We start from the raw sequence: 21,030 nt of genomic DNA on the forward strand, positions 1-21,030 counted from the left end.
CAATCTAATTTTAACAAACCAAATCACTCCATCAACACACTGTGTTGTTGATGAAACGTGTTTTGCTAGCCTGAGTTATAAAACTCTAAACCGCCATTCATTTTTCACATCGTCATTGTAAAAACAAATTATATTAATTGTGTAGGCTTACCTTGGCCTGACGTTTTTTAATACCAGTGTGGTTCTCTCTCGGATAAGTTGAGAATTCCCTGTCAAGACGAGAGACATGTAGGCTCGGGTGGCTTAACTAGCCTGGAGCCTCAAATGGAGGACACTAACAAACATTTTAAAAACTGCAGGATCTGTGTTTATTTTGCTTTATTCTGAGACAATGTGGACTGCCATGACTTACAATGTAGCAACTGTTTGCTTGCAGAGAACTACAGGGGTAAAGTGGCTACTCTCAGCAAACAAATAGCGAACCTGCACAAGCTACAGGAGAATCCACACCTGCCTACCTTTCTTTTCCACCCCAGTAGCCAGACGCCGCTCTGGCCTCGTGGAAGTGTTGCCACCGTGTCAGATCTCCGCAGCCGACTGGCCGGTACTCTGCAGGTATCCCTCCCCGAAGGGGTCCCCCCTTCCCTGGAGAATGGAGCTAGTAGGATGTTCCTTGATGACTTGGTGTATGTTCCTGTTCTCGATCCTATCAATCAGCCATGGAAATATGTCACCTGCCGTGGAAGTCGAAAACAGCGTCCTCTGGCAACGGGGGCCTCCTTGGAGATGTTAAGCCCGGAGCGGACACAGACCAGAAATAGCTTCGCCGTCCTGGATCCAGAGGTTCCAGCACCTTCTTCCCTGGGTGCTTCCGATTCGAGATCGTATCCAGAGGTACCTGCGCCTTCGTCCTCTGTTCTGTTCCCCTCTCCGGTGGCTTCTACCTCGGGTTCAGATCCTCAGAGCTTTCACCCTCATCAGACCGTGAGGCTGTCCAAGACTCTGGCCAATTCACCATCCATGGTGGATACTACAGCTGGCCCCACCGCCCTTCGGTCCTCGAGGCGTTTTCGATACCACTTGAGGCGAAACAACGGCTGGACCTCCTCAGCCATTGCACCAGCTGTCATCATTGGCAGTTCTATGGTAAGAAACATCATGGTTCCTGGGGCAAAAATCCTGTGCTATCCTAGAGCACAAGTACAGGATATTACAAGGCTGCTTTCGACCGTTCTATGACAGATGCCGGGAGCTGATGCTGTCGTAGTCTATGTGGGGTCAAACGATATTAGGAGGACTAGCTCGGAACTGCTGAAAATGTATTTTAAAGAACTGATTCTAGCAGTGAAAGATTTATAAAAAGCGGCCAATTATTTCAGGTCCGGTACCATCATTGGACCGTGGGTGTGAAATATTTACTGGCTACTGGCATTACACACCTGGCTAAAAGATTACGCTAGCTCTGTTGGAATCACTTTCATAGATCACTTTGACAGTTTATGGAAACAGAAGATGCTCTACAGGAATGACGGAGTCCATCCAAATCACCTGTCCACACATTTCAAGGCTGCGTTGAGACAAATGACCCAAGCCCAGCTCAGATGATCCCTACCGTTGTCGCTAAGTTGTTGTAGTGCTGCTGCTAATGTACATTGTCCCAGGGGTGTTGGCAGACACAATGTAAGTAACTTAATTTATGTCCCTCTAACTGCCCTGAATATCTCTGTTGATCCTACAGCTATTGTATGTGCCTATAAACCAGAGTTTTACTAATACCACGGACGCGGTGTGCCCTACTAGGAAGTCCACTGTGTGCAGCTCACCCTGCACTATCAGCTCAAATATAAATAACATTGTCATGACTACTTCTGATAAGCTTCCCAGTAAAGCAATAAAAACAAGCATCCCAGAAAAATTCTAAAAATAGGCTACATCTGTTAACGTGGGCTATGAAACAAGTTCCATGAAATCAATAACTTGCTTGTAAAAGATGACATTAATATTATATTTCTGAAACTCACTTGGATAATACCTTTGATACAGTGGTAGCAATACATGGCTTTAACATCTACAGACAAGACAGAAATGCCAATGGGTGAAGTGTTGCGGTCTATATTCAGAACCACATTCCTGTAAAGATTAGAGAGAATCTCATGTTAAATACTGTTGAAGTAATATGTCTACAGGTTCATCTGCCTCACCTAAAGCCCATTCTTGCTATAGACCACCAAGTGCTAACAGTCTGGATAATGTGTGTGAAATGCTTGATATGTGATTTCAACAGAAGTACATTTTCTGGGTGATTTTAAATATTTACTGGATTTCATCACACTGCCCACTCAAGAAAAAGCTTCAAAATGTAACCAGTGCCTGCAACCTGGTTCAGGTTATCAGTCAACCTACAAGCGTAGTTACAAACTGCACAGGAATGAAATCATCAACATGTAATCATCAACATCTTTACTAATGCTACTGAAATTTGCTTTAAAGCAGTATCCAAAGCCATCGGCTGTAGCAATCACAATATAGTAGCCATATCAAAGTTCCAAAGGCTGAGCCTAATATTGTCAGATCCTGATCTGTTTCACCAGTCTTTGTGATTGTCTCCACCCCCCTCCAGGTGTCACCCATCTTCCCCATTATCCCCTGTGTATTTATACCTGTGTTTTCTGTCTCTGTGCCAATTTGTCTTGTTTGTTCAAGTCAACCAGCAGTTTGTGTTTCAGCGCCTGCTTTTTTCCCCAGTCTCTTTTCTTGCCCTCCCGGTTTTGGCCCCGAGCCTGCCTGCCTGACCACTCTCTGGATTACCGATCTCTGCCTTACCCTGAGCCTGCCTGCTGTCCCACCTCTGGTTTTCTGACCCCTGCCTGCCTTGACCTGTCTATTGCATGCCCCTGTTTGGAACATTAAACTATTGTTGATCTGGGTCTTCCCTTCATACCTGATAAATATAGTGTATAAGAGAGAATTCAATACATTTTGTAGTGATTCCTATGTTGATGTAAACAATATTTTCTGCTCTGTTATGTCATGAGGTGCAACCAGATGCTGCACTTGACACTTATGAAATTGCTTATTCCAGTTACTAATAAGCATGCACCCATTTAAGAAAATTACTGCAAACTGTTAAATCCCCTTGGATTGATGAGGAATTGAGAAATTGTATGGTTGAAAGGGAAGAGGCAAAAGGAATGGCAAATAAGTCTGGCTGCACAACCGATTGGGAAAACACTGCAAATTGAGAAATCGTGTGACTAAACTGACTAAAAAAAGCACCTTCAATTACATTTTGGGCAAACTCAGCTGCATCATTCATTGAATTAGATTGCTCATCCATCACACAACCCACTGATATTGCCAACTACTTTAAAAAAAATGAATTGGCAAGATTAGCAAACTTCCACTCCTGAGTGGGGCAGCACATCAGTGCTGCGGTGTCACTACAGCCTCTGGTTCCAGGAGACCCATGAAGTGGTGCACAATTGGCCCAGCATTGTCCGGGTTAGGGGAGGGTTTGGCCGGCCGGGATTCCCATGTCTCATCGTACTCTAGCAACTCCTTGTGGCGGGCCAGGCACCTGCAAGCTAAACTCTGTCGTCAGTTGGATAGTGTATCCTCCGTCACATTGGTGCGGCTGGCTTCCGTGTCAGCTTATGTCAAAAGTAGCGTGGCATCGCAGGGTCGTGTTTCGGAGGACGCATGGCTCTCGACCTTCGCCTCTCCCAAGTCCGTAAGGGAGTTGCAGCGATGAGAGACTAACTATCAATTGGATACCACGAAATTGAGAAAAGGGGTAAAAGTAATAAACAAATATTTGCAAACCTAGGCATGACATGCCAGCAACAAACGCACACACTATACATCCAAGTATAACTGACCATATTATGAAAGACAAGCATCGTAATTTTGAATTCTGTGTGGAAGAGGTGAAGAAATTGTCTATCAACAATGACAAGCCACCGGGGTCTGACAACTTGGATGGAATATTACTGCGGATAATAGCGGACGATATTGCAACTCATACTTGTCATATCTTCAATTTAAGCCTACTAGAAAGTGTGCCCTCAGGCTTGGAGGGAAGCAAAAGTAATTATGCTACCTAAGAATAGTAAAGCCCCTTTACTGGCTTAAATAGCCATCCAATCAACCAGTTACCAACCCGTAGTAAACTTTTGGGAAGGACATTCAACAAGCACAACACTTACACTGATTGGCTGAAACAAATTGATGAAAAGATTTAGACTTCAGTGCGGCTTTTGACATCAGTCTGCTGCTGGAAAAACGTATGTTATGGCTTTACACCCATCCACTATACTGTGGATAAAGAGTTACCTGTCTAACAGAACACAGGGGGTGTTATTTAATGGAAGCCTCTCCAACATAATCCAGGTCGAATCAGGAATTCCCCAGGGCAGCTGTTTAGGCCCCTTTTTTGAATCTCTAATGACATGCCACTCGCTTTGAGGAATTTTAAGTATTTGGGACAAAATATTTCCCTAAACCTCAACTAAATCTTGTAATGAATGATGTGGAAATTTAGCAAGTTGAGGTGACTAAACTGCTTGGAGTAACCCTGGATTGTAAACTGTCATGGTCAAAACATGTTAATACAACAGTAGCTAAAATGTCTGTTCACCACAGAGGGATGGTTAATTGGCTTACACTTGGCACAGAACAGGGTAGCACGGCTGGCCCTTAAATGTAAACAGGGAGCTAACATTAAGACATGCATGTCAATCTCTCATGGCTCAAAGTGGAGAGATTGATTTCATCTCTACTTGTTTTGTAAGAAGTGTTGACAAGCTGAATGCACTGAGCTTTCTGTTTAAACTAATAGCACACAGCTCAGACACCTATGCGTACCCCACAAGACATGCCAGACATGTCTCTTCACAATCCCCAAGTCCATAACAGACTATGGGAGGTGCACAGTACTACATAGAGCCATGACTACATGGAACTCTATTCCACATCAGGTAAAAACAGATAAAAATGGAACAGTGGGGACTGTGAAGAGACACACACACAGGTACAAACACACGCATACATAAGCTAGCACACACGTACATTGAAATATTGTATGGTGGTATTATACACTTTATGTAGTGGTGCAATAATGTTATATGATGTACTGTTATCTTTTGTTTTATGTGTGATGTAAGTGCCTTAATGTTTTTAGACCCCAGCAAGAGTATCAGCTAATGGGGATCCCTAATAAACACAAACGGCAATAACTACAGTTGAAGTCGGAAGTTTACATACACTTAGGTTGGAATCATTAAAACTCGTTTTTCAACCACTCCACAAATTTCTTGTTAACAAACCATAGTTTTGGCAAATCGGTTAGGACATCAAGTAATATTTCCAACAATTGTTTATAGGCAGATTATTTCACTGTATCACAATTCCAGTGGGTCAGGAGTTTAAATACACTAAATTGACTGTGCCTTTAAACAGCATGGAAAATTCCAGAAAATGGTGTCATGGCTTAGAAGCTTCTGATAGGCTAATTGGAGGTGTACCTGTGGATGTATTTCAAGGCCTACCTTCAAACTCAGTGCCTCTTTGCTTGACATCATGGGGAAATCAAAAGAAATCAGCCAAGACTTCAGAAAAAAAAAATTGTAGACCTCCACAAGTCTGGTTCATCCATAGGAGCAATTTCCAAACACCTGAAGGTACCACGTTCATCTGTACAAACAATAGTACGGAAGTATAAACACCATGGGACCACGCGGCCGTCATACCACTCAGGAAGGAGACGCGTTCTGTCTCCTAGAGATAAACATACTTTGGTGTGAAAAGTGCAAATCAATCCCTGAACAACAGTAAAGGACCCTGTGAAGATGCTGGAGGAAACGGGTACAAATGTATCTAGATCCACAGTAAAACGAGTCCTATAATTGACATACCGCTCCACGAGGAAGAAGCCACTGCTCCAAAACCACCATAAAAAAAGCCAGACTACGGTTTGCAACTGCACATGGGGACAAAGATTGTACTTTTTGGAGAAATGTCCTCTGGTCTGATGAAACACAAATAGAACTGTTTGACCATAATCACCATCGTTATGTTTGGCGGAAAAAGAGGGAGGCTTGCAAGCCGAAGAACACTTTCCCAACCGTGAAGCACGGGGGTGGCAGCATCATGTTGTGGGGGGGCTTTGCTGCAGGAGGGACTGGTGCAATTATGTTGATATATTGAAGCAACATCTCAAGACATCAGTCAGAAAATTAAAGCTTGGTCGCAAATGGGTCTTCCAAATGGACAATGACCCCAAGCCTACTTCCAAAGTTGTGGCAATATGGCTTAAGGACAACAAGGTCAAGGTATTGGAGTGGCCATCACAAAGCCCTGACATCAATCCCATAGAAAATTTGTGGGCAGAACTGAAAAAGCGTGTGTGAGCAAGGAGGCCTACAAACCTGACTCAGTTGCACCAGCTCTGTTAGGAGGAATGGGCCAAAATTCACTCAACTTATTGTGGGAATCTTGTGGAAGGCTACCCAAAACAATTGACCCAAGTTAAACAATTTAAATGCAAAGGTACCAAATACTAATTGAGTGTATGTAAACTTCTGACCCACTGGGAATGTGTTAAAACAAATAAAAGCTGAAATAAATCATTCTCTCTACTATTATTCTGACATTTCACATTCTAAAAATAAAGTGGTGATCCTAACTGACCTAAGACAGGGAAGGGAATCTTTACTATGATGAAATGTCAGAAATTGTGAAAAACTGAGTTTAAATGTATTTGGCTAAGGTGTATGTAAACTTCAACTGTATCTCAAGTGGTCTTTCCTCAATTCCTTGCATCCTATCTCCCTGCATAATTCTCAACCGTATTGGAGGAGAAGGTCCAAGGTACCTCCCTTTGGACCTACTTCTCCAATGCATTTTGAATAGGAGGTGTGGAGAGAGGATGCCAGGAAACGAGGACAGATTAGTTGACAAAGTGTCAGTGTGTAAGGCTGCGACAGGTCTGAGGGTCCTTACCAGCCCTTCCTCCCCTGGTCTCAGCGAGGTCACTGCCAGGTCGTTGCCGCTCTCGTCGAAGGCATTGATGTCAATTCCCCAGTTGGTGTGCGGCTGCTTGAACCAGTTCTGCAGCACGTGCTTGAAGTCGATACTCTGCCAGTGGCCCACACGTGAATTGAGCTCGATCTTCAATGAGCGGATGCGGATGTGGCGGCTGCCCTGCTCCGTGACAGGCTTCAGCCTGAGGATCTGCAGGTAGACGGTGGAAGTCTGCTGCAGCGGCCGAAGGTACACCCACAGCTGAGCCTTCAGCACCTTGGTGAACATGAGTTTGGGGCTGAACTTAAAGAAGCAGCAGCTGGGCTTGCCGTCCACCTGCACCAAGGGCTCCGCTGTGGGATAGAGAAAGACAGACAGGGTTTCTACATTACTAAAGGTTTAAAACCTCTACAGGATCAGTGTCCCCCCACGGGACGGATGTGCTAACGTAGGCTAATATGATTAGCATGAGGTTGTAAGCAACAAGAACATTTCCCAGGACATAGACATATCTGATATGGACAGAAAGCTTAATTCTTGTTAATCTAACTACAAAAAGCATTGTCCAATTTACAGTAGCTATTACAGTGAAATAATACCATGCTATTGTTTGAGGAGAGTGCACAGTTATGAACTTGAAAATGTATCAATAAACCAATTAGGCACATTTGGGCAGACTTGATACAACATTTTAAATTAAATGGTTCATTGGATCAGTCTAAAACTTTGCACATACACTGCTGCCATCTAGTGGCCAAAACCAAAATTATGCCTAACCTGGAATAATACATTGTGACCGTTCTCTTGCATTTTTTTCAAATTGTATCTGCCTCCAGAAAAAAGCTTCTCCCAAGTGGGTGTGAAACCTACTCCCGTTGCCTGCTGCACTGCTGCTTGGATTCCACCTGGCGATCTGATCACCGCCTGCCTTGGCTTGTCTGGTACAGATACCCCCGCCACCCCCCCCCCCCCCCCCCCCTTTCCCGCCTACTGATCAGAATTTTAGGTAGGCTAATTAACTTAAAGCTTATTACGTGAGCTTAGTAATGCTCAGAAATGCTTGAATTAACTAGTATAGGCCTACTATTTATTTTATTGCATACTTTTATAGCCTACTGGACTCAGAGAGCTACTCTCTCAAGTTATCTTGTTGGGGCGAGTGACTCTTTGAACTTACAATGGCTAGCCCCAAGTCGTTATATTTTTTCTTGTTTTATGCTATTTGCCTCATGACTCCTGCGTGCCTTGTTGACTGTGAACGTGCTTGTTTACCCAACCGTGGGACAGACTGTTTGGCCCCATGCTCGGGACTCTTGACTCTATTGGTTACACGGACTCTTGCCCTCCCATCCCATTCTAGCCACCTCCTGCCGGCTTTGTATACATGTTACCTGATGAAATTGCTGTACAATATTATCTTGTTTCCATCTAATGCACATTCAAATGTCATTAAAAAACACTGCAGTGCTCTCCTTGTCCTCTGCCGTGGCCTGATTGCATTACTGCTGATGATATCTTCAAATGTACATAGACACTCTGGCCCCAATTCTGACTTGTCCTCTGATATCTGTTTCACAGATTTCTGCTCTCGTAAAAGCCTGGGTTTTCTGCACATTAACACAAGAAGCTTATTACCTAAAATGTATCAATTGAAAGTGTGGGTCCACAGCTCCAATCCAGATGTGTTGGTCATTAATGAGACGTGGTTAAGGAAGAGTGTTTTGAACACTGATGTTAACCTTTCTGGTTATAACCTTTTTCGGCAAGAGCGATCATCCAAAAGTGGTGCAGTGGCAAACTTTACCAAGGAACACTTTCAGTGCTCGGTTGTCTCTGCCAAGTCTGTCCCCAAACAATTTCATTTGCTGGTTTTAAGCACTAAACTTTCAAATAGCTTTTTGTTGGCTGGGTGTTATCATCCACCATCATCACTGGCCTGTACCCTAAATTCTCTCCTGGCCCCTTACACTAAGTCTGAATTTGTCCCGCTAGGTGACCTAAACTGGGACATGCTTAAACCCCCTGACCAAGTCCTAAAGCAATGGGACTCCCTAAAATTCTCAGATTATTACCAATCCCACAAGGTACGACTCCAAACACCCAGAAAAGGATACTCTCCTTGACGTTATCCTCACAAATAATCCTGATAGGTATCAGTCTGGTGTTTTCTGTAATGACCTTAGTGATCACTGTTTTACAGCCTGTATTCGTAATGGCTGCTCAGTGAAACGACTTGTCTTGATTTGTCATAGGCGCTTGTTAAAAAAACTTTAATGAGCAAGCCTTACTTCATGACCTGGTTTAGAATTGGTATAGAAGCTTGATCCCCTCTGTCGAAGACGCTTGGACCTTCTTTTTTGCTATTTTCAGTGGTATTGTTAACAAACACGCCTCCATAAAGAAAATGAGAATTAAAAACAGGTTCAGCCCCTGGTTCGACTGTGATTTGGCAGTTACTCCACCTCAATAATTATATTTGGCGAAAGGCTCAGCACACGCATACTCAGGATGACTGGCTCTCGTTCAGGCAAATGAGAAATAAGTGCACTCAGGCTATCCGGAAGGCCAAAGTTAGTTACTTAAAGACATGGAGAATAAACCCTCTTCCTCACAGCTGCCCATGTCCCTTAATGTTGATGATGTGGTTGTTACTAACAAGGAGCACATGGCTGAGCTCTTTAATCACCACGTCATTAAGTCAGGATTCCTATTTGACTCAGCCATGCCTCATTGCCCATCCAACATTTTCTCATCTCCCACCCCTTCTAATGCGACTGACTACCTCTTTTTCCCCTGCCCCGCTACAAAGCTTCTCTCTGCAGGCATTCACTTAGTCGAAGGTGCTAAAGGAGCTCCTTAAAATTAACCCCCAAAAAACATCTGGGTCAGATGGTTTAGATCCTTTCTTCTTTAAGTTTGCTGCCCCTATCATCCCCAAGCCTGTCTCTCCTCTCTGGGGAGGTTCCCACTGCTTGGAAGGCAGCCTCAGTGTGTCCTTTGTCAATAATCAACTGACTGGCTTTCTTGATGTCTATACTATTCTCTCTGGTATGCAATCTGGTTTTCGCTCAGGTTATGGATATGTCACTGAAACCTTAAAGCTCCTAAATTATGTCACCATTGCTTTTGATTCTAAGCAGTGTTGTGCTCTATTTTTATTGATTTGGCCAAAGCTTTTTATATGGAAGACCATTCCATTCTTGTGGGCTGGCTAAGGAGTATTGGTGTCTCTGAGGGGTGCAATGTATAAAGTCAGAACATCTGCTGTCTCAGCCACTGCCTGTCATCAAGGGAGTACCCCAAGGCTCGATCCTAGGACCCACACTTCTCAATTTACATCAACAACATAGCTCAGACAGTAGGAAGCTCTCTCATCCATTTATATGCAGATGATACAGTCTTATACTCACCTGGCCCCTCACCGGATTTTGTGTTAAACGCTCTACAACAAAGCTTTCTTTGTGTCCAACAAGCTTTCTGCCCTTAACCTTGTTCTGAACACCTCCAAAACAAAAGTAATGTGGTTTGGTAAGAAGAATGCCCCTCTCCCCACCGGTGTGGTTACTACCTCTGAGGGTTTAGAGCATGAGGTAATCACCTCATAGAAGTACTTGGGATTATGACTAGACGATACACTGTCCTTCTCTCAGCACATATCAAAGCTGCAGGCTAAGGTTAAATTTAGACTTAGTTTCATCTATTGTAATTGCTTCTCTACAACCCCAGATGCCAAACTAACCCTGATTCAGATGACTATCCTACCCATGCTTGATTACGTATACGTAATTTATACGTCTGCAGGTATGGGTTCCCTCGAGCGGCTAGATGCTCTTTACCATTTGGCCATTCGATTTGCCACCAATGCTCCTTATAGGACACATCACTGCACTCTATACGGTCGCAAGACCCACTGGTTGATGCTTATTTATAAAAGCCTCTTAGTTAGGCCTCACTCCCCCTATCTGAGATACTTACTACAGCCCTCATCCTCCACATACAACACTCACATTCTGTTAAAGGTTAAAGGTCCCCATAGTACACACATCCCTGGGTCACTCCTCTTTTCAGTTTGCTGCAGCTAGCGACTGGAACTAGCTGCAAAAAAACACTTGAACTGGACAGTTTTATCTCTGGACAGTTCTCTCTTCATTCAAAGACTCAATCATGTTCACTTACTGACAGTTGTGGCTGCTTCGCTTGATGTCTCTACCTTTGTCTTTGTGCTGTTGTCTGTGCCCAATACTGTTTGCACCATGTTTTGTTCTGCTACCATGTTGTGCTGTTAGCATGGCAGCAACACATGACATGTTGTTGTCTTAGGTCTCTATTTATGTAGTGTTGTGGTGTCTCTCTTGTCGTGATGTGTTTTATGTCCTATTCGTTTTTATTTTTAATCCCAGGCCCAGTAGGAGGCTTTTTACCTTTTGGTAGGCCATCATTGCCAATAAGAATTTGTTCTTAACTGACTTGCCTAGTTAATTAAGGGTTAAACCTTTTTTTGTGTATGTTGTCAATATCTTTCATACTTTAAGATGAGAAAAAACAACTTCAAAGAAACATTTGAGAGACTACAAAATGTAGTAAATGTTACAGCTAACTAAGAGGACTGGTCAAACGAAGCCTCTAAATCTAATGAGTGGATTTGCCAGACGTCATAATGAAGATATCAGATATCATTGTGGAGCACGGGAGGTATTATCGCATTGCTTTATACCTATCCAATCCTTTCAGTTCTACACGGTGCCTAGGGAGAAGTGGCTAGGGTCGATTTAACATTTTGCAACTGACTTATATCACCTAATGATATAAGCTCTCCACTCTCCAAATCCAAGAGCTGCCATTGGTTTACATCAGTAAATGTCTGATGCAGCATGGAGATCCCGCCTAATGTGGGGTTCACAGGTCAAAACCGATCTCTGCACAGCTGCCACCAAAATCACAGGCAGGAGGAGTGAGGGGGAGTTAGAAGAGGCAGGAAAACAGCTGACTCTCATCTAAGCAGCACTAACCATCAAATGGTTACTAGATCCCCTGAGCAAACTCATGATGGAGCCATCAGTTCGAAATAATTCGCTGTTTTGGAGCCACTACCAGTCTAGATTAACTAACATTTGTGGAGATTTTAATGGGCTCTGTAGAGCTGAGCTGTATGATAAAGTAATTTGGGGACATTACATACTCTCTGTAACACCCAAATTACAAGTTATGGTTACTGTTGCAGTCTCAGAAGCAAAAAAAAAAAACATTTGAAAGAAAAGAGAGAAGCTTTTAAACCATTGGATATCCATTGACTATTCATATCTTAGTACTTGGCCTTCATTCAGAGTATTTCACTGATGTAGGCTACCACTTATGTGACTGGCTGTGGCTGTGTACAACATATGTCATTCGCATTCTGACTCATTTGCATAGACTGCCCATCAAGAATAATGACATGCACCCAATGCCTATTTCAATGTAAAGCATTCTGTCTATCATGAATTAGGTGAAAATGTATGCCGTCAAGATTTATTAGCAGATAATCTTGTTATTAACAACACCGGGGCGGTAGCCTAGTGGTTAGAGCGTTGGACTAGTAACCGAAAGGTTGCAACTTCATATCCCCGAGCTGACAAGGTACACATTTTTTCCTATTTTCAATGGTGGCCTAGGAACAGTGGGTTAACTGCCTTCTTCAGGGTCAGAACAGATTTGTACCTTGTCAGCTCGGGATAATCGATCTTGCAACCTTTCGCTTATTAGTCCAGCGCTCTAACCACTAGGGTACCTGTCGTCCATAAATGGAAGCACGTTGTTTTTAAAGGAGGCATGCATATTTAAAAAAATGCATTTATTCTGTTGACATATTTATTTCAATGCATTGAAGGGCCCCTTCCTAAATCCAGTACTTACATTTAAATGGAGCCAAATATTATCAATGAGGTACTATACATTCAACATTGACAGCAACTTTCCACTGAATTCACCAGTTGGTAGACTGCTGGTAGTTTGGTTTTGAAGCAGACAGCCGAGAGTGTTAATGATCTAGACTGAGCTGAATGGAGGCTTGTGTTCCCGCTCATTGTTCTCTGCTGAGAAGTGTGTTGCTGCCTCATTTTAAACAGAAAGCGCAGGGACCTGTCAATCATTGTTAAATCGGAGGTTGCTCAGGCAACCTGCAAAGGCTTCCTGGGTCAAAAGGTCATTTTGGCACCTCGGCCTAGTTAAGAAATGGGATCAGGGGTCAAAACCGTCAGCCTTTTACATCCCGGGGTGCTGGGGAGGGGCAGTCCTAATAGCCAAATTGAGTTTGAAGGTCAAGGTCGACCCTATGGCGATGGTAATATATGTTTTTCTCCACAACAGTCCTTTCACCTATTCACACCCATTTGATATTTCAAAGATATATAACTCAGCTTACTCAGCCGCAATTTGTTTTTGTTGTGTTTGGGGCAGGGTTTTAGCAGCCAATGGTGATTTGTTTACCAAAGTGTTGTAATTGATTTAGCCGGCATGCATAGAGGGATATGAATTCAATGAGGTAAAGATAAAACCATATCCATTAGAAGAGTCCAGAGGAACATTGAATGAGTGCCAAGGTCCTTCAGCCTGTATTATGAGGGCCAGTCATTAGTGAGTGTAAATTAAACAGTGTCTCACGCTGGACAAACAATATGTCAATGTTCCTTTTGGTAGGTTGCTGGGGTCACAGCAATTAACGTGTTGTTGTGTTTGCTCATCAGCACCAAACCGGGAATGAATGATTCTGCAGTTTTCCCCGGGTTTACTTGAGATTACTATTTGTTGTTGTTTTTCTGCTGCATAGTGAATGATGAAACTATGACAATGCCTTTCCGCACTTTCTTTTATCCACATGAACAACTAAACAACAGCTGAATTGAAAGACTCACTTGAAGCAACCAGTTTGAGATGCTTTGGCAAATCACTTTCTCTAATGTGTTGCCTGCAATAAGACCTACAGTTTCCTACGTAATCTGAGATGCAGGTTTCTGCTGGTCATGCTAAATTTAGTGCCATATAACAGGAAGTTATTAAACACACATGCACAACATATGAGCTACATCATGCTAAACAATGAGAGCATCGATGGGTAATATCAATTTGTGCCTTCATAGAGAGTGAATGGGAATAAAATGGAGGGGAACTCAGTGAAACGTGCATACCTGCAGCCTAATTATGCCATATATCTTGGCAGAACTTTCCACCCATATTAAATGAGGGAGGCTTGTAAAGATCACTCAAAACCAAGGGGATTTTAAGCCCTGACCTGAAATAGCTCAATCCCCGCTGCCAGGAAATATTACTGATGAAAAGAGTTTAGTATTTTCCTGCCCGTGGGGTGTAGTAACATTTATGTGTCTTCATTTCCTGTACCCATTTCTTTATAACAGAAGACCCCTCCCCAATCCCCCAGTACCTTTACCCCTTTATCCAAACCTGGGGGCACAAGCGCAGGTTTTGCATACAGCACCACCTACTGGTGCAATGACAACCCCTCTCTCATCAGGTCCCTCCTACCTACCTCATCTCAGAAACACAATTCAATTGCTGACTGAGATATCAACCTTCACCTACTTCTGGTTACAAAGACAACCAAGAAGGATGCATACATGTGAGTGTGAGCAGTGTTTTTCCTATTGGACATGTGCCTGTTTTGTTCTTCTCTCCTGTTTCCACTACTGCAGTGTGGAGTGCTGCTCTGCTTCATTACTGTCGCAGCTTATTTCCCTACGGTGTGATGGGAGCATATGTAGCACATGAGTTTTAACTGCCAAGGCACAGCAGGTCTGCAGGTGGGACTACTGAACATCTGGCCCACTCCCTGGGTACATGTTTTCCAATGCTAGCCCGAGGCGCCCTATGTGTTCATGTAAGGGAACACTTATAAAGTGTAAGGGTTTATTCACCATTGTCATCTGTTCATTCAAATACCTCTGAGGCCATTTCAAAGCATGCCATGTTTTAATGGTTGGCAGTAATACTACCAGGTGGTGCTGCGTGAATATGGCAAGAGAAGAATGAACGTGATGACCACACACAGTATATATGTTTTACACAGAGTGAAGAGTGTAGGCTATATTATTCACACCATATGCTGTGTTGCAAAACACAACAACACATCAGAGACATTTCACCATATGAGCTGACCTCAGAGAGAGTGTCCCCGAACCAGACACAAAACAACTAGGCTGACATTAGATTGAAAGATGGCAAACAGACAATCCCATTGCTTTGTTATGCACAGTTCACAATGGAGCCTTCTGCTTGGTCTGATAGGAGGCACATTGAGAATGTAAATTAAGTTGATGGAATATTTGATGGAGACACCACATCCAACCTCTCCAGTCCTATTTGTATGAAGGCACTCTGGGCTGTGTGAGAGTGTGTCCATGTCCACACGTGCAGTAAAAAAGGAACAGCATGCCAATCAGGTTCAATAGATAGACTGCCAAAAAAATTGTGAAAAAATAAAGAAAAACGGTCATCCATTGTGAATGTCCGAAACGATAGAGCATAATGGCATAAACCAAAATGGGGATTGCATTTGCATATATATATCTGTATTTTCTTTTCTTAATGGGAAATGCAAATGTGCCATTTTGTGGAGAGTGTGCGTTTGGGAGCCCTGGCGTTAGATAAATGTGACTCTAGGGTATCCCTGCGCACCTCAGCAAATTAATCATTGTGACACGTTCACGACCCTTCTAATAAGACAGAGGCCACAGTGCACCCCCTCAACCATCCCAGCCTCACTCCCTCTTTGTCTCTCAGCCTGTCCCAAAGGGGGAGGAGAGTGGTGGTGGGGGGGGGGGTGAAGTTGGACCCCTCATTCAGACCCCCTCCCCTGGGACAACGGCAGGCACAAGACTCCTATTAGGACTGAGCACAGGAGCCCCCCAGGAGCAACAAAAGACACCTCCTAATACTCCCTGTTCCAACCCAGTGAGGGCACACACACACACACACACAGGGGCCCCAAACAGACTCTCTCCTCAAGACAGCGATAGGAGTCTTACAATAATAATATAACCCTTACACAGAAAAGAACTGAACCATAGAAATGCATGTAGAACTGCAGGAGGGAGAAAGAGAGAGAGAAAGCAGTGAGCTGAAATAAGCCGGACAGCTGGACAGCAGGAAACAACCAGGGTTGTGTGTGCGTGCGTGCGTGCGCATGTGTGTTCTGATATATTCTGACTGAGAAGGGATATTATGATCAATTCTGCAAAGCAACTGATTACAAAGAAAAATAGCTTGGGTTTTTACTGCCAAATCCTTTAACACCACAATGTCCATTCATTTCAGCTACATTATGTCTCCTGACAGAAGCGTGGTGTCCTGAATGACATCTTTTTAATCTCTCCTACATTATACCCTGCATTATGTCCTCATGGCGTCCTCTATGGTGTTAGTAAGATTAGCTGTTGAATGTAACCCATAAACTCCTGCATGGGAGATTCTCACCTAAGTGAATCACACCAGTAGTGTCACTAATTAAATTAACGCTTTGAGCCCACAGGCAATCTGCGTCATATACAGCGTCATACTTAGAATTAGAAAGTATTCTAAACCAACATCCATAATTCATTCAATTTTGTTCATTTAGCAGACGCTCTTATCCAGAGTGATTTACAGGAGCAATTAGGGTTAAGTGCCTTGCTCAAGGGCACGTCGACAGATTTTTCACCTAGTCAGCTCTGAGAGTTGAACCAGCAACCTTTTGATAACTGACCCAATGCTCTTAAACTAGACTACCTGCCACCCTACTGCATAAGATGATATATCAGTTAAAGTCCCTTAGTGAGTGCATGAGGTGAGCTAAGTCAGTGTACAACACAAACAACACAGAGAAGGACTGATGACATAGACAAAGCTTTGCTTTAGTGTGTGTCCTTTGACCCCTTTGCTCCCTCCCCATATCCCTCTATCAATCCCTCTCCCCGTCCCTCTCTCCTGCACCCAAATGGGCTGAGGGGGTGCAGAGGCCAGAGGGACCCACAAAGGGCAAGATGTTTTGATGCACTCCCTCCTTGCCCCGTCTTTGGGTGATGATGTGAGTTTGGCCTCTCTGTTTGCCTCCCTGAAGCACACTCAAAGCCCAAAGCCTCGGCCAAGGATTTTCACTGTGGACAAAGTCAGTGTGACCAGGCCTTGTCAGCCAGAGTGACGTTCCCCCCCTCCTTTGAATCCCTTTTCTGTCCATACTATTCACTCGACAATGTCCGTACAATGTGGGAGTATCCGTTATCCCATTTCAAATCTGTCACAGGTCTTTTTTTTCTCTACCAGCACTGTACATTAATAGAATCAAACTTGGCTCCAGGCCTAAATAACATTTTGACGTTTGGACAATGTGCTGCTTAAATTTAATGAACTTCCTGAGTTGATCTCGGCTCTTGGCATTCTGAAACTGATGTGCAGGCAGCCATAGGCGATGGATGAATATAGTAACTCTCAGGCCACTTAGAAGGGCTCTAATTAACATTTAATTTAAATATTCATCAGCTGTGGCGCCGGCGATCCACTCAATGCGCACCGTCCAAACCTCTTTCAGGCACATCGGAATCCTGGTGGGATCTGACGTTGTGTCCACGCTGTATTTCCTCTGATCAGAGACTCCTTCATTTAGGATTAATGGGCTCCTCCATAAACGTCTCCGCAGCACAGCCCGACTCGCCAGTCAGTAATTTCCCCTCAATGCTCTCCATTTTATATTTTCTCTCCTCCTCTCCTTTCTTCCCTCGTGTCCCTCCTGTACACCGTGCTTAATTACTGGTGGGAAGTAATTATTTCCTTTATTAGTGAGACATAACATCTGTTTCAGGTCTTTTTAAGTGTACCTATAAAAGCCCCTCCGTGATTTTGTCCCTTAAGAATAGGACTAGGCTGCTTGTTGCTCCCTGTGGACCCCCTCCCCATCACTCCTCCATCACTGCATACCCACGCACTATGGGGCACATACAGCGCAGCAAGCTGGATGCTAGCTCCCTGAATCCCTTTTAACAGTCACTCAGCAGCATTCCAGCTCACTACACACACACTGCAGGAGGAATTTATGCATTTATTGGTCCATAATTGTGACAATGATCCAGGATCTCATAAAAATGTCCCTTTTTATACTGCTATGCACATCCAACCCTTAATGTATAGTTGATATTGGTGCAATGTACTGTAACATGTTATCTGCTGAGGTAAGGAAGGTGTATTATACATGTGATTCCTGAATGTATAGTGTGTGTGTGTGTGTGTGTGCACGGGACCCACGTTTTAAGATAAGTCTCCCAGAGAAAGGGTGGGCACTAGTTGGTGTGATGGGGACATGGGAGCGTGGGAATACAGAATGAAAGGTGGAGGGAGTGAGATTCCTGAAAGTGCTGGTGAAATTTCGCCCCTCGTATTAAGACTTTGGCCCTTTGTAATTTTATTAGCCATATAATTGACAGCGTGTTGTGCTATTTCAACAGGCCTAGACATTTTTATTTTCTTCTTAAACAAACCAGTAATGACCAGGCGTCCCAACAAGTCATCAACAAAGTTTATCTTTCCCTTCTGTGGCTCCGTCAGTGGTATGTCTTTCCCTTCTGTGGCTCCCTCAGTGGTATGTCTTTCCCTTCTGTGGCTCCCTCAGTGGTATGTCTTTCCCTTCTGTGGCTCCGTCAGTGGTATGTCTTTCCCTTCTGTGGCTCCGTCAGTGGTATGTCTTTCCCTTCTGTGGCTCCCTCAGTGGTATGTCTTTCCCTTCTGTGGCTCCGTCAGTGGTATGTCTTTCCCTTCTGTGGCTCCCTCAGTGGTATGTCTTTCCCTTCTGTGGCTCCGTCAGTGGTATGTCTTTCCCTTCTGTGGCTCCGTCAGTGGACGGGAACAGGTGTCACCATCAAATATAGCCTTCCATGGAATGGATAAAAACCTCACATACTCATCGACTTCCCGCAATCACTGGCCAGTAGGCTGAAGGCAGTCCAGCTTCTGCTGGCCTGTTCTTTTAGCGCTCTGCCTCTTAATGTTTATGGTTCCTGTACCTTCAGGAAATGACCCTTTTATAGGGTCAACACTATAAAAGACTTGGGTTTTTGGTGGGAGTGGTTGGTGTGTGTGTGTGCATGGGGGTGGGGGGTAAATGCTGTGTAAGCTACTACCAGGTTCCTTTGCTGCCAAAGAAAGAGGCCCGGTGAGGTTAATTGGCTTCTCGTCCAATATATCACATAGCTGTGAACTCTGATCCTTTTTGTCAAAAGGGAGACAGTTGTCCAGTGTGTGTGTGTGTGTGTGTGGGGGGGGGAGGGGGGGCATACGTTTACCTGCATGTGCCCACACGTGTGTAGACCAGATTACCTATTTTCTTATGTTGTTTCTCCATTGTTAATACTGTTACAGTTCATATACATTTATTTTATTGAACCTTTATTTAACTAGGCAAGTCAGTTAAGAACAAATTCTTATTTACAATAACAGCCTACCCCGGCCAAACCAGGACGATGCTGGGCCAAATGTGCGCCGCCCTATGGGACTCCCAATCACAGCCTGATGTGATGCAGCCTGGATTTGAACCAGGGACTGCAGTGACACCTACTGCACTGAGATGCAGTGTTTTAGATCGCTGCGCTACTCAGGAGCCCATATAAAGAAATCAGTCAATTTAAATAAATTCATTAGACCCTAATCTATGGATTTCACATGACTGGGAATACAGATATGCATCTGCTGGTCACAGATACCTTTAAAAAAAGGTAGGGGCATGGATCAGAAAACCAACCAGTATCTGGTGTGACCACCATTTGCCTCATGCAGCGTGGCACGTCTCCTTCACATAGAGTTGATCAGGTCGTTTATTGTGACCTGTGGAATGTTGTCCCACTCCTCCTCAATGGCTGTGTGAAGTTGCTGGAAGTTCATGGGAACTGGAACATGCTATCCTACATGTTGATCCAGAGCATCCCAAACATGCTCAATGATCATGCTGAAACATGAGAAGGTGGATGAATAGCACGACAATGGGCCTCAGGAGCTTGTCACGGTATCTCTGCGCTTTCAAATTGCCACCCATAAAATGCAATTGTGTTCGTTGTCCATAGCTTATGCCTGCACATATCCCACCATCACCATGGGGCACTCTGTTCACATCAGTAAACTCGCACATACGATGCCATACAAGTTGTACAGTTGAAACCAGGATTCCATCGTGAAGAGCACACTTCTCCAGCGTGCCAGTGGCCATCGAAGGTGAGCATTTGCCCACTGAAGTCGGTTATGACGCTGAACTGGTCAAGACCCAGGCGAGGACAACGAGCACCCAGATGACCTTCCCTGAGATTGTTTATGCAGAAATTCTTCGGTTGTGCAAACCAACAGTTTCAGCAGCTGTCGGGTGGCTGGTCTCAGATGATCCTGCAGGTGAAGAAGCCGAATGTGGCGGTCCTGGGCTGGCGTGGTTACACGTGGTCTGCGGTTGTGAGGCTGGTTGGACGTACTTCCAAATTCTCTAAAATGACATTGGAAGTGGCTTATGATAGAACAATTAGCATGAAATTCTCTGGCAACAGCTCTGGTGGACATTCCTGCAGTCAGCATGCCAATTGCACGCTCCCTCAAAACTTGGGACATCTGTGGCATTGTGTTGTGTGACAAAATTGCACATTTTAGAGTGGCCTTTTATTGTCCACAGCACAAGGTGCACCTCTGTAATGATCATGTGGTTTAATCAGCTTCTTGATATGCCACACCTGTCAGGTGGATGTATCATCTTGGCAAAGGAGAATTGCTCACTAACAGGGATGTAAACAAATTTGTGCAATCTTCTGTTTCAGCTCATGAAACCAACACTTTACATGTTGCGTTTATATTTTTGTTCAGTGTACAAAAATAGAAAGAACTTAACATTACTAATACGGCAACTGAAAATGCAAGTGTCAAATGAGAGAGAGCGAGAGAAGTTCTGCACTCTGCTGGATCCCCTGTCAAAAAGCTCTGATGAAACTTGTGTCATGGCACTGAGGATGACTGATAAAGCAATAACTCCATTCAAATAACTCCATTCAAATGTTTGATGCACAGATGCTAATGAAAAGAATG

At 44.0% G+C, this 21,030-nt stretch overlaps 1 protein-coding gene across 1 annotated transcript in view; it reads right to left on the bottom strand.

Annotated features, from left to right (window-relative positions):
* LOC139414382 (growth/differentiation factor 11-like) overlaps positions 1-21,030 on the bottom strand; it is a 35,835-nt gene that overhangs the window by 9,886 nt on the left and 4,919 nt on the right. Inside the window, exon 2 of the mRNA XM_071162294.1 lies at positions 6,940-7,313. Within this exon, the coding sequence (XP_071018395.1) occupies positions 6,940-7,313 (374 nt within the window). The remainder of the gene's footprint in view (positions 1-6,939; positions 7,314-21,030) is intronic.

Source organism: Oncorhynchus clarkii, chromosome 7 (genome assembly GCF_045791955.1).
Source record: "Oncorhynchus clarkii lewisi isolate Uvic-CL-2024 chromosome 7, UVic_Ocla_1.0, whole genome shotgun sequence".
Lineage (NCBI taxonomy): Eukaryota > Metazoa > Chordata > Actinopteri > Salmoniformes > Salmonidae > Oncorhynchus > Oncorhynchus clarkii.